General features: G+C 41.2%; 1 protein-coding gene across 1 annotated transcript in view; it reads right to left on the reverse strand.

Moving 5' to 3' along the window:
• The window catches only part of HOMER2 (homer scaffold protein 2), a 62,492-nt gene that overhangs the window by 33,184 nt on the left and 17,066 nt on the right, over window positions 1–12,242 (reverse strand). The window contains exon 2 of the mRNA XM_063313914.1: window positions 2,195–2,351. Within this exon, the coding sequence (XP_063169984.1) occupies window positions 2,195–2,351 (157 nt within the window). The remainder of the gene's footprint in view (window positions 1–2,194; window positions 2,352–12,242) is intronic.

The following is a 12,242-nucleotide window of genomic DNA, read 5'->3' on the forward strand; positions in this document are numbered from 1 at the left end:
ACCCCCTGTTTGTCTTCATCTATCTTCATTCTCAGTTGCCTTACTCAATATGGGCACATACACACATTTGTTCATTGGACATCTTTTTACATGGCTTCCTTCACTATTCCATATTTCTCTGTTGAAGCCATAGAACTGCTCATAAAAAGAAAATGCCATTCATTTCTCTGCAACAGTAGGAAGCTGCTCTGCAGCCACTAAAATTAAATATAACTTTATTAGGGTTTTCCTTACATCCAGAAACCAATGTTACATACCTATAGCAACGATATACAACTCTGTTCTCCATAGGCAAGAAAGCAGGATTCTTATTTCATCCCTTCCTATTCTACTCCTTATACCAGACACATTCTGGTTGCCAAAATACCCTGAATAATTATTTTGCATTAAGAGATTGCCTACCTGTTGCATCACTTGGTTAGCAAAAGGTAACCTAGAAACTGATTCTCAGTATACTTGCTTCCGAGATTGGATGTAAACCACTTGGAAAACAAAATTGTACAAAGAACTGAGATAACTATTGTCCAAAATATGAACATCCTACAATAAAAAGGTCAGCTGGTGAGCTGTTCTGTGGAGTGTTCCACACTTACACAGGTTTCTCCCTAAATCCCATAATACCGGTATCACTAAATTCAGCAGTGGGCAAACTATGGTTTTGTTTTTCAAAATCTACCCAGAGATCTTCCCAAGCACCATTGCCCAAAATTGTTGGCATTGTATTTTCTTGCATCAATTTATCACATGTGTTTATTTGTCAATTTGATATACCACCATGTTCACACAAGACTCCCAACAAAAATCTAACATTAAAAAACCCACCCCAACACATAAATACTATAAAACCCATCACACACAATACAGTGATAGCCTAATCTAACAAATCAAGGATGCCCACTTCCTTCATTCCCTGAACAACTGTACCTTTATCCACTTTCAGAAAACCTCCAGAGTAAGTGCCAACTTTACAGGGGAAATTATAATGTTTCTTTCAAGATGAACAACTTTTAGTGACTGCAGGTATGTATCTGTGTAGTTTTCTTGGCAACAATACAGAAGTGGCTCACCATTGTCTCCTTATGGGATGCTGTTTTGACTTCCCAGTCTAGTCTATAATTCTGGGATTCCTGAAGTCTCCCATCTCCTAATCAAGCTCTGTTCTATTTAGCTTTCAAGCCCAACCAAGTTTGTCTAGGTACTACCATCTGCTGAAACTAGCAAGCTGCAAATCAAAGCATCAGCTCAAGCATCAATTTTATTTACAAGAATGTTTCTGGGCCTCATAGAGACCCCTTGGAAAATAAAAATGGTTGGAGACTGCAGCACAGGATTTTATTCGAAGACAAAGGTACCGTGGATAGCCACATGTAAGTCACAGAAAAGATGTGTGAGTTCTTCTAGGGTCACTGATTGGCATCTCATCAGTTTGGGTTTTGGTAAACAGATGTGCTATGACTGCCACATCCCTTATGGTAGCCATTTTTTGACAGTGCTCATAACATGCTCTCAGAATTTCAGATGTGTTCACCAGCCCTCAAAGGTTGAGGAAGCTTGATGCAATAAGACCACAAGTAGAACTAAGTTGCCTCAACCCTGGAACATGTCCCTCAATATTGCAATGAATAAATAAAACCAAAACCAACTCTCAGACAGATTCACAGGAGGAGACTCCAGGCTGCTTGAATTGTTCATCTGATTGCTCCTTGATTCCAAACAAATTAAGATTTTTGTACTGAGAACAGAGAAAAAAGGGCAAACTAATAAGCTCCAATTATCCCATTTAAAGAGGACAGAAGAGACCTTTACTTTCAAGCACAATCAAACACAGAGACATCACTGAAATATCATCGGTCAAGCACAAAACCAACTATAGATCACTGTTTTGAGCAATAGGTTATCTGTGTTATATTACATTATTTTCCTGAGCTTTGGTGTTAACTAGGTAGACCTCATTCAGTGGTTTTCATTGGGGTGCTTCCTAGCCATCCTTTACCTCTGTCTCATTATCTCCCTCTCTCTTCACCAAATACAAGTGTGTTTTCAGTTATGCAACATCCAGGGATGTGGAATATGGATAAACCTACTAATGGTTCAAAACAAATCCAGGTACAGTATGCGACCTCCATTATGTAAGTGTGGCCCCAACCAAATGGCATCCCCAGTTCTACAAGCATGCCAGATGTTATCTGGTTACCTTGGTTCCATCCACACTGATTATTCGATAGCTGTTCCTTGTGCTGTCATAGAAGTAGGAAACAGTTACAGCTTGTTTGCTTGCAGGGACCCAGTTCTTCTTGGTGGTGGGGTCAATTTGGAAGACATGTGCTCTGGTGGTGAAGATGGGCTGTTCTCTGGAAGAGGGAGGGACAGGAGAAATGGAATGTATAATGAGTTTGTGACAGATGAAAATGCCTGCAGTCCTACCCCTGAACAAGGAATGTGGATCAAGTCAACCCTAAAAGATGGGAGGGAGAAAACAGTTCCAGATAAGATCTCGGGAATAAAAGCAAAACAGCAAATGCTGCCATCTGAGACATCATCAAAGACTTCGGCTGCTCCCAGGCAATGGCCCTGGGACCTGCCTACAACTGATGGTTCTAGTTTTTAACATTTCCCATGAGATTATGAAAAAGCAAAGGCCATAGACAAATATGTTAGCTCTTTCTCCTATTTCAGTAGGAGAAGGAACATCCCAGCTGTTTATGAACTCCCAACATCTTTGAACTACAGGTGTCCTCGCTCCTTCCTTACTTGTATAAGTTTATCCTAATTAATTTCTAAGGCTTAGGATGCATCTTTTCTCTTATTTTAGCTTTCATAATGCAAATAAACTCACACATCCAGCTAGCCAAACAGTGTTTTTCCAAGTGTTTATCTTTAGAATCTGTCCACTAAATACGTGCTACTGCCATACTGTAAATCTCACTATGCAACTCCTGGGAATGTCACAGTGCCCAGAATTCATGCTTTTTACCACCAGCTTTTTTAAGTCTCTGTACCAGCTGCGTGTACATTCCGGAATGCATCCAAAGTTCCTGTGTAAGGCTGCCAATGAGGTCTTCCATGAAAATAGCATCAGGATTATCTTCTTGCAGGAGGAAAACTTGAGACTCCCCAAACACACTAACGATTGGCTTCACACCTGCTTACTAGACCTGGATGGACCTTTGATCAAGCCACAGAGGAAACTTTCATATATCACCCTAATCAATAATGAATGATTTACATCAGATGCCATATCAAAAACAAACAAGCCACATTCTGCTTTTACATAATGTGTAAGCCACGCCATCTTGAACACCACTGCCCCAGTATGCCAAAGGGACAGGAGTTCACCTTTGAGCACCCAAAGAAGAAATAAGTTCCCCTAAATCTGCACAGAAAGGAGGGAGATAGAAAATTCTGAAAATAGCAGCCAAATATGGAAAAAATGAAAATTATATTTCTTCACAGTGAGATATATAGCAGCCCGGACTACAACACTAAGCACCAGCCACAATGAGGAGACTCCAGTAGTTACAAATTCTCTCTGGATGACTCCCTAAGCCAGACACGTTTGTCAGCCTAGACTAAGTCATTGTGTGGCAGTTAGCAAAAAAAATAATAAAATGAGACTCACAGAGCTCCTTGGAAGGATGGCAGTATAATAAATATGTCAAAAACATTTAGGATCAAAAGGGAAAGCCTTCTACATTTCTTTTTCAGGACGGACACTTGAGAGACAGGAGGAATTTTAGAAGAGTTTAAAAACCACCAACTGCGGATACGTCAACAGCCAAAGTGTATTTTTTTGACTGGAAACCATTGCATGGGAATACCCGATCCAGGTCCCCAAGGTCACATATGGCCAAAAGGATCTGGAGGTAGCCCCCGCCAAGCTCTTCCACTGAAGTTGCCACGGAATTACAGTCTGGGGACAACTTTTGAATGTGGCAGAAGAAGGAGATTACTTCTAGAGGCACTGTAGGAAGTGTCCCTGTTAACCGCAGTTAATTCATGTAATTTAATTCAATCTAAATGCAAATTAAACTACACCCATGGTCCTTTCTGAGCACAAGCCTTGGCAAGCTGTTCAGAGATAACTGGACCCTTGGCCCAAAAGATGTGACTACAGAAGCAGCTAGCAGGCTTCTGCAGAGACAAGTAAAACCAAACCATTCAGAAGTAAGGGAAACCTGTGTTTATTAGCCCCAGATGTTTCTGAGCAGGTAGCTGTATCCAATGGGATACAGCAAGATGCCAAATTATTTCAAAGGCCAAGCACCTCACCATTTGGCATCAGGATGGGTTCATCACTCACACCCAGTTTCTTCTGCCTTCAAATGAGCCAACTCCAAGTTGCATGTGCATACAATGCCCTGACCTGTTACCTTGGGCCACTAAAAACCATTCATTCACAAAATGCAGGTCTTTCCACCACAAAAGCCAATCTGTACATACTACATCAATTTCATATAGCATATTTGTTGGCAGAGTGCTAGAAAGCATTTGGCCCAGGAGAGATCAGAAAAGTCACACACCAGGCATTTCTATAAAAATAATTTTATTTACAGAAAACAAACATATTTAAAGGCTCTTTGCTGAGAGGAGAGATTTCTCTCAGCTGCATATTCTCTGCAAGCCTACACAGAAGGGAAACTGAAACTAAAACAAGTCCAGGCAAGTTCCTCCCCTTAGGCAATGCAACCATGTGAAAAGGGGACAATTAAATTCAACCTCTTCACCAGGCCAAAATGATTAGTTACCATAGTAACCTTAATCTGTAGTAGAAAACATATATTAACACTCCCCTTTTTATACTACAGAATAAGACACAAACTAGTTTTCTTTGACAACTCTGTATGTCTTTCCATTCACATTATTTGAACATTATTGCCCCTTTGGTTTAACAGAAAGCTACCATCCTTCTTCCTGTGTATTTCCAAACCTAGGTAATTTGTTACAGTTCCAAGGCTTTTTAATGTGAAATGGCTTTTCATGCAGGCTTCAAAATCAAGCCTTTGTTTTTCTGTTGTGAACAGCAGCAAATCATCAACATAAATGCACAGATACATACAGCCTTGTTTGTCTTTCTTCATATATACACAGGGATCTGCTTTTCCTTTTTCAAAACCAAAATTCTGCAGTTTTTCATCTAATTTTTGGTTCCAGGATCTAGCAGCTTGTTTTAACCCATAGATTGACTTCTGCAGTTCACAAACTAGATTCTCCCCTTTTTCATAGCCAGGGGGTTGCTGCATGTATAATTTATGGTCTAAATCACCATAGAGAAATGCAGTTTGAATGTCATAGTGGTGAACTGACATTCCTTTCAGTGCAGCAACTTTTAACAGTAATCTAATTGATTCACCTTTAGTAACTGGTGCAAAAGTCTTGTCAAAGTCTAAATCTTTCCTTTGAGTGAACCCTTTTGCAACCAACCTTGCTTTATATTTTTGGATTTTGCCATCAGCATCCCTTTTCAGTTTGAAAACCCACCTGCAACCTAGACAGCATTCATTGGGAGGTAGATTTACCAGTTGCCATGTTTTATTTTCTTTCAAGGATGCTAACTCCTGTTGCATGGCAGAATGCCAATTTTGTGCAATCTCAGGTGGTAAAGCATTCACTTGTTCTAAAGACTCAGGTTCTGTGAATATGTGAAAAGCCTTTACTGTTTCAGCCTGAAAACGTGATGGAGGAATGCCTTTATTACTCCTCTGAGATCTGCGAGGTAATACAGGGCTTAAATTTTGACTCTTATCACTTTCCTGAGAAGCATCTGTCTCATTAGACAGATCTTCAGTTTGCTTTTCTGGTTTAATGTCCTCATCAGGCAAAAGATCACCATCAGCAAATCCTTGCTGTTCTCTTGTGGTGGTCAGATCAACTGGAGAGCTAGAATTTAATCTCCCCCAGTTTTGTTCAGCAAAAGAAGCGCTTTTGCTAATTATCAATTTCTCTCCCACTATGAACCTGTAGCTCCTCTGGCTTTGTTCATAGCCAACAAAAATGGCTTTCTTTGTTGTGGGGCCTCCTTTCCTTCTCTGTTGTTTTGGAATATGAACCCATGCAGTGCTACCAAACACTCTAAGATGGTTTACCTTTGGTTTCACACCATAAAACAAATGGAATGGAGTGTCCTGAATCACAGAGTTATACAATCTATTTTGTACATAACAGGCAGTAGATATTGCCTCTCCCCAATACTTAAAAGACAAATGTGAATCTTTAAGCATGCATTCCATCACATTTTGCAAGGTTCTGCCCTTTCTTTCAGCAACACCATTTTGCTGAGGGGTGTAAGGGTTAGAAAGAACTTGTTCTATCCCCTTTTCCGCTAGGAACCTTTTGAATTTGTGAGAAAGGTACTCTCCTCCTCTATCACATTGGAGTGCAGGTACAGGCCTAGGGAATTTTCCATTTGCCCATGTCACAAAACCTTTAAATTTCTCAAATGCCTCATCTTCATGTTTTAAGATGTAGATAAATGTGTATCTTGAGAAATCATCAATGATGGTCATTGCATACCTTGCTTGTCCAAGACTTGGAGCAAAAGGACCAATAATGTCAGAGTGTACAATTTCCAAAGGTCTAGTTGTAACTCTGTCACTGTGCTTACTCACAGGAGCTTTTAGTGTTTTGCATTCTTTGCAAACTACACAATCTAAGTGTTTGTCACAGGGCTTTATCTTTAGGTCAGCACACAGCTGTGGCATTTGTGCTATATATTTGAAATTAGCATGACCAAATCTCCTGTGCATCAGGTGTACACATTGGTCATGATATGGCGTGTTGCCAACTGCAGCCTTGCAGCTTGACTTCCTTGCATTTTGCACAATGTACAAGGAGTCTTTTAATATACCAGTAGCGCACAATTTCCCATTTTTATGTATCTCACAACCATTTTTCTTAAATGTTATGATATACCCTGTTGCAGCTAATTGTGCCACAGATAAAAGGTTTGATTGTAAATTTGGCACATACAACACACCTTTTACAGTTTCTCCCAAGCAGGATAAATACAAGTCACCTTGTCCCAGAATTTTGGTCACAGACCCATCAGCCAAAGATACACTTTGTCTTTCAGTTTTAGACAGTGACACAAAAGAGCTTTTACAATTACATAAATGACAATTGGCCCCAGAATCTAATACCCATACATCAGAATTACCCTTCTCAGCAACCTGTACAATTTGGGTTGTCTGAAGAGCCTTCTTCTGTGTTGCCCTTGTGTTCTTCTTCTCTGTCTTTCTACTCTTGGGTCTGAAGGCACAATCTTTCTGCAAATGTCCAGCTGAACCACAAGTGAAGCATCGCTGGCTGGCTAGCACTGTGGCCTCAGCTTCCTTTCCCTTCTTTTCCCTTGTTTTCTGGTACTGCAGCTTTCCAGAAGAAATGGGGGGGATCTTTCCTCTCTCTTCTCCCATTCAGCAAGTAAGCGCTGTGTAACATATGATGGGGTGAGGTCTGCTTCAGGCATAGCCTCCAGGGTACAAATCAGTGTGACCCACGTTTCATTCAGTGAGGACAGGAGGATATAGGATTTTGTGAGAGGTGTAAATTCCATTCCTCTCTCCTGCAACTCAACAAACAGCTGCTGAATATAATGCGGGTGCTCAGGAAGGCTATCTCCTTCTGCAAGGTAGGCTTTGTACAGCTTTTTTGTCAGAGTAACTTTACTCCTTGCTGTTGTCTTTACATACAAGTCTCTCAAAGCATCCCAAAGTTGCTTTGCAGACTGCATACCTCACACATGGACTAGCTGATTGTCCTCAACTCCCAGGATAATGGTGGCTCTAGCCCGCTTATCCTGCATAAGCCATTCAGCACTGGGATTTTGGGGGGTTTGCTCACCAATTGGCAGCCAAAGATTCTCTCCGCAAAGATACATCTCCATCTTCAGGGCCCAATTCAAACAGTTGGTCTCTGATAGGCACTCCAGAGGCATCGCTGAGGGCTGGAAGGTAGCCATGGCTTCTTCCTTCTTTTGCAAGTCACCTCAGCTCGCTTCTTTGTCCTGTAGACTGGCAGTTGCTGGAAAATCTCCAGGTGGCTCCAAAGAAAATCTTCACAGGTCTTTGCTACCTGCCTTTAAATTGTGCATGAGGTGTGGAGCTGATATCTCTATTCTCTCTGGGGTTTTACTGGGCTTCTTACTGGGTTTACTGGGCTGCTTACTGGGCCCATTACCTGTTGGCAGAGTGCTAGAAAGCATTTGGCCCAGGAGAGATCAGAAACACCAGGCATTTCTATAAAAATAATTTTATTTACAGAAAACAAACATATTTAAAGGCTCTTTGCTGAGAGGAGAGATTTCTCTCAGCTGCATATTCTCTGCAAGCCTACACAGAAGGGAAACTGAAACTAAAACAAGTCCAGGCAAGTTCCTCCCCTTAGGCAATGCAACCATTAACATGTGAAAAGGGAACAATTAAATTCAACCTCTTCACCAGGCCAAAATGATTAGTTACCATAGTAACCTTAATCTGTAGTAGAAAACATATATTAACAATATTATCAGGTGTCCATGCCTTTTCAGAATGCACCTTTTATGGTATTATTGCTTCATGACATTATGCAAACCACTCTGGGATAAATATTGCTAAACAAAATAAATAAAAGCACATTCTAAGCTGCATGCTAACACTGGGGAGAGTTTTTACTCAAAGGCATCTTATGAAGAGGAAAAAAAATACTTTGGGCTATTGACATAGGCAAACTACTAATACAAAGTCTGCAGCTGATCCGTGTAATTGTCCTATACAAGCCTGGGAAGAAAGGGGGAAAAGAAAAAAAATGTTTACCTTCTACCAAAAGGACAAAGTGAAGAAGCTCATTAATTAAAGTTAATTAACTACATATTTCTTTGGTGGCCTTTGTGATCTCACAGTCAAATATTTCACCCATTGATGGAATCCATTTGGTCCTGCTCAATTAATAGAAGGCTCTCATCAATGGAGCAGGAAGGCTACAATTTATCCCCTTTGCACCCAAGCATTGTGCTTTCGACCCTCTACCTTTCCATAGAGATCTCTGTAATTGTGATGTTTATGAACCCAGGAAGCTGCTTTCAAGAAAGCTAGGCTTCCTATATTTCTGTGAAGCAACCTACCACCCATATGGCTCTCAGCTTAAATTCACAAAAAGTAAGCGGTTCCTTGAGTCAAGCTCAACTCCTGGGTAGCTTCTCATGCCCAACCTTCCTTAGCTTGTTTTTTTTTTTTTTTTAAAAACAGCCCAGTTCAGCTAGTCAAGTAGGGGCTGCCTCTTGCTAATGACAAGAAGCTTTTGTGAACACCAATTTAGATCTGGAAAAAGGAATCTGCTCTACTCCTTCCCGGAACCTTTTTTCACACAACATATTTACTCTTCTTTGTGAATGAGCCCGTTTTCTGAGTTTGCACAATGCACTAAACCATAAATTAATCATATGGGACAGCTTCATTCAATAGGCTAAGCCACCCAAAACTAACAAAGATTGATACTACCCAAGCCCAGCATTTTTGTAGGCATGCAACTCCTAAGACTTTCAGTGATCTGATTAAATTGTTGTACGAATGCAGTCAGAGAGAAGTAAGAGTGTCAGAAAGAACTGATTGTCCTGTCCCAGGCATCCGTTAGCATCCAGGAGGACATCAAATGACAATATCTGAACAACATGCAAATGATGGTTAGGAAATCTGCAACAGTGGCAAGATGCTGTTCTGATGCAAATATGCCATGTAAATAATTTACATGATGACTTCACAATACACTGGAGTCATTTGCTCCCCCATGTACACCTATAGTCCTGCTCATTTTTAACTCTTGACCCCCTCACTGCTTGTGTTAACTCACCAGGACCATCCTGACATCCCAAAAGACTATCCCCAAGAGACCGAGACAAGTGAAAAAAATCTCTCTACTCTTGATTTACATGACTGGTAAGTGCTCCCCAGGGTGTCTGGATTTCATTGTTCTGTTCTTCCCTGGAGAGGCCAGAGAGTGAATCTGTGACCTTCAACAAGCAAACTGCACCTCTGAACTATCACCTTCTCCCCATGTTTAGCCATGGAACAAGAGGCTAAATTTAGAACAGTTTGCCCATTATGAAGCTGTGAAAACACATAAAGACCTACACACCGTCCTGCAACTCTTGATTTAGAGCAGCCAAGAATGCCTTCGATAAATGATAGACATCTAATGGGTCAATCTTAGGCTTTGATTCGGGCATAGCAAACTTCTCATTCATCAGACTAGAACGAAGGGCTAAAGAGTAGCTTTTTTATTGGCTTGGGTTGGTTTGGCTTCTTTCACTGAAATATTGATCCTTACAGGTAAAGATAGGCAGACTTATTCAACCCTTCTTCCTACCAGCAAGACACCACCCCCAGGGATGCAAATAATGCCACTCATAGATTGATACGCACACCAGGGAAACTAATGGCAATTCAAACTCTCAGCACATCACACAATGATTTCCCACAGCCCTGAAGGAAAGGTTCAGCTCAGCAGCCTCAAGAAAAGCCTACTAAGAAAAATTTGTGGAGAACCTGGCCAAAGACCAACTGACCCACTGAGAGTGTCCCTCTTTCTCCTTCCCCAAACCCTTTTTCAGCATTAGTCCTACAGCCAAATGGGATCAATCTGCTACCATAGATGTAGGACATCTGTAGCACACCACACTTTTCATTGTAGCAACAGGTTTCAGACCACTCGTGATCACCTGTTTGCTTGCTTCAATGCTGCAGACCATCTAAAGCTGGGACATAGCCCACTGCAGGAAGACAGGCACCCTGTTTGTCCAACCAGCCAGGCAGAAACACCTACTGGGAGGGGTTTCCTCTACAGTAGAAACCATGTGGGATCTGGCTATCTATTCATCTTACACAGAGTGGAGTGGAACTCTGAGATGTTCTGGTAGGGGAAACAGGAAGCTGCAGAAATAATCAGTCATATCCCTCCTCCCCTATCTCATCTGCTCAAAAGAGGACCACCTTCCAATTTTTTTAAAAAAGTGAAAAACTGCTTATATTGATTTGCAGGTAGCTGCAGAGCTGGGGGCAGGTAGCTGCTTCTTCAGTCCTTAGACTGGGAGGCAAAGAGGCAGGGGAAGCAGTACTTTTCCATTGCTAACTAGCCCCTTTGCAATAATGCCACCCTCCAAATCCAGTTGGTCTCTCCCTCAGTCATCTTCCGGAAAACTGCTAAAACATGGCTGTTCCAACAAGCCTTGGAGGTTCTATCTGCGCTTTGTCTGCCATCTGTTTGGCAGCATGCTTCTTTAATTTTCTGTTCTTTGTAACAAGCATCATGATGTGGATTTGTGGTTTGGCTCTTTTATGACTTAGGCTTGTGAACTGCTCTGAGGTGCACAATCAGGGCGCTAAGAATGTGATGGAAATTAGATAACATATCCACTCCCTAAATGCCCAGCCAGCTGCAACCTCAACACATCTGGAAACACATCAAGACTGAGAGGAGGCTGGGATTTGCATTCATCCCATTTCTCTGGTCAAGTAAGGCTGGGAAGTGCTTTAAAATATGCTCAAACCGGTTTGACTGGAGAAGAGGATAGAATACTGTAAGAAAAATCTGTACACTCTACAGGAGAGACTCAAAAGTTGTTTAACTTCCAGCAGTTAAACATTTAACTTCCACTATCGTCCCAAGTGATCTGAAAGCCCAAGGGGAAGCAGCCAGGTTCAGGAACTACTACCACCTATTCTCCTCCTCCTCCTCCTAATGGGAAATCTGGAAATTTTAGGGATTGCTGAAAAGTAAACCCTATAAAATGAGTTCATTTGAAAGGAAATACTCTTAAGATAAAGTTTTACTCTAAGAGGATCAGTGTGAAGATTTTTACATCAGAAAATTTATACACTATAGATCCCTTACTTGGGAAAGCAATAATACATGGAACATGGGTGGAAACAAAAGGTGGGTGGGGCAAAAGAGAATGTGAGCGTGGAGTCAACCCAGAAACAGTAAAACCTACATTGCTCTTCAACTTTGCCCAACTGCTGTTCTAATCTGATCCCAATCCACTCTTTCCCATCTTATCTAGCCTTAACAGCACTAAATTTTAATTCTAATTTGCTGAACTGAAATTGGAAGCAGCTGAAGAGTGGGTTGGGAGAATGCACAAAAACGCTTGGAGGGCTGGATCTGATTCTCAGACTACAGATTGTGTATCAGGGCTCAGTGTATCATTAGAAAATGAGAATTCCTGCATATGCTGTAGAGTTCACAAGTCTTACCAGGTTTAACTTGACATTTAA

The sequence above is a fragment of the Candoia aspera genome, chromosome 13 (assembly GCF_035149785.1).
Source record: "Candoia aspera isolate rCanAsp1 chromosome 13, rCanAsp1.hap2, whole genome shotgun sequence".
Taxonomy (NCBI): Eukaryota; Metazoa; Chordata; class Lepidosauria; order Squamata; family Boidae; genus Candoia; species Candoia aspera.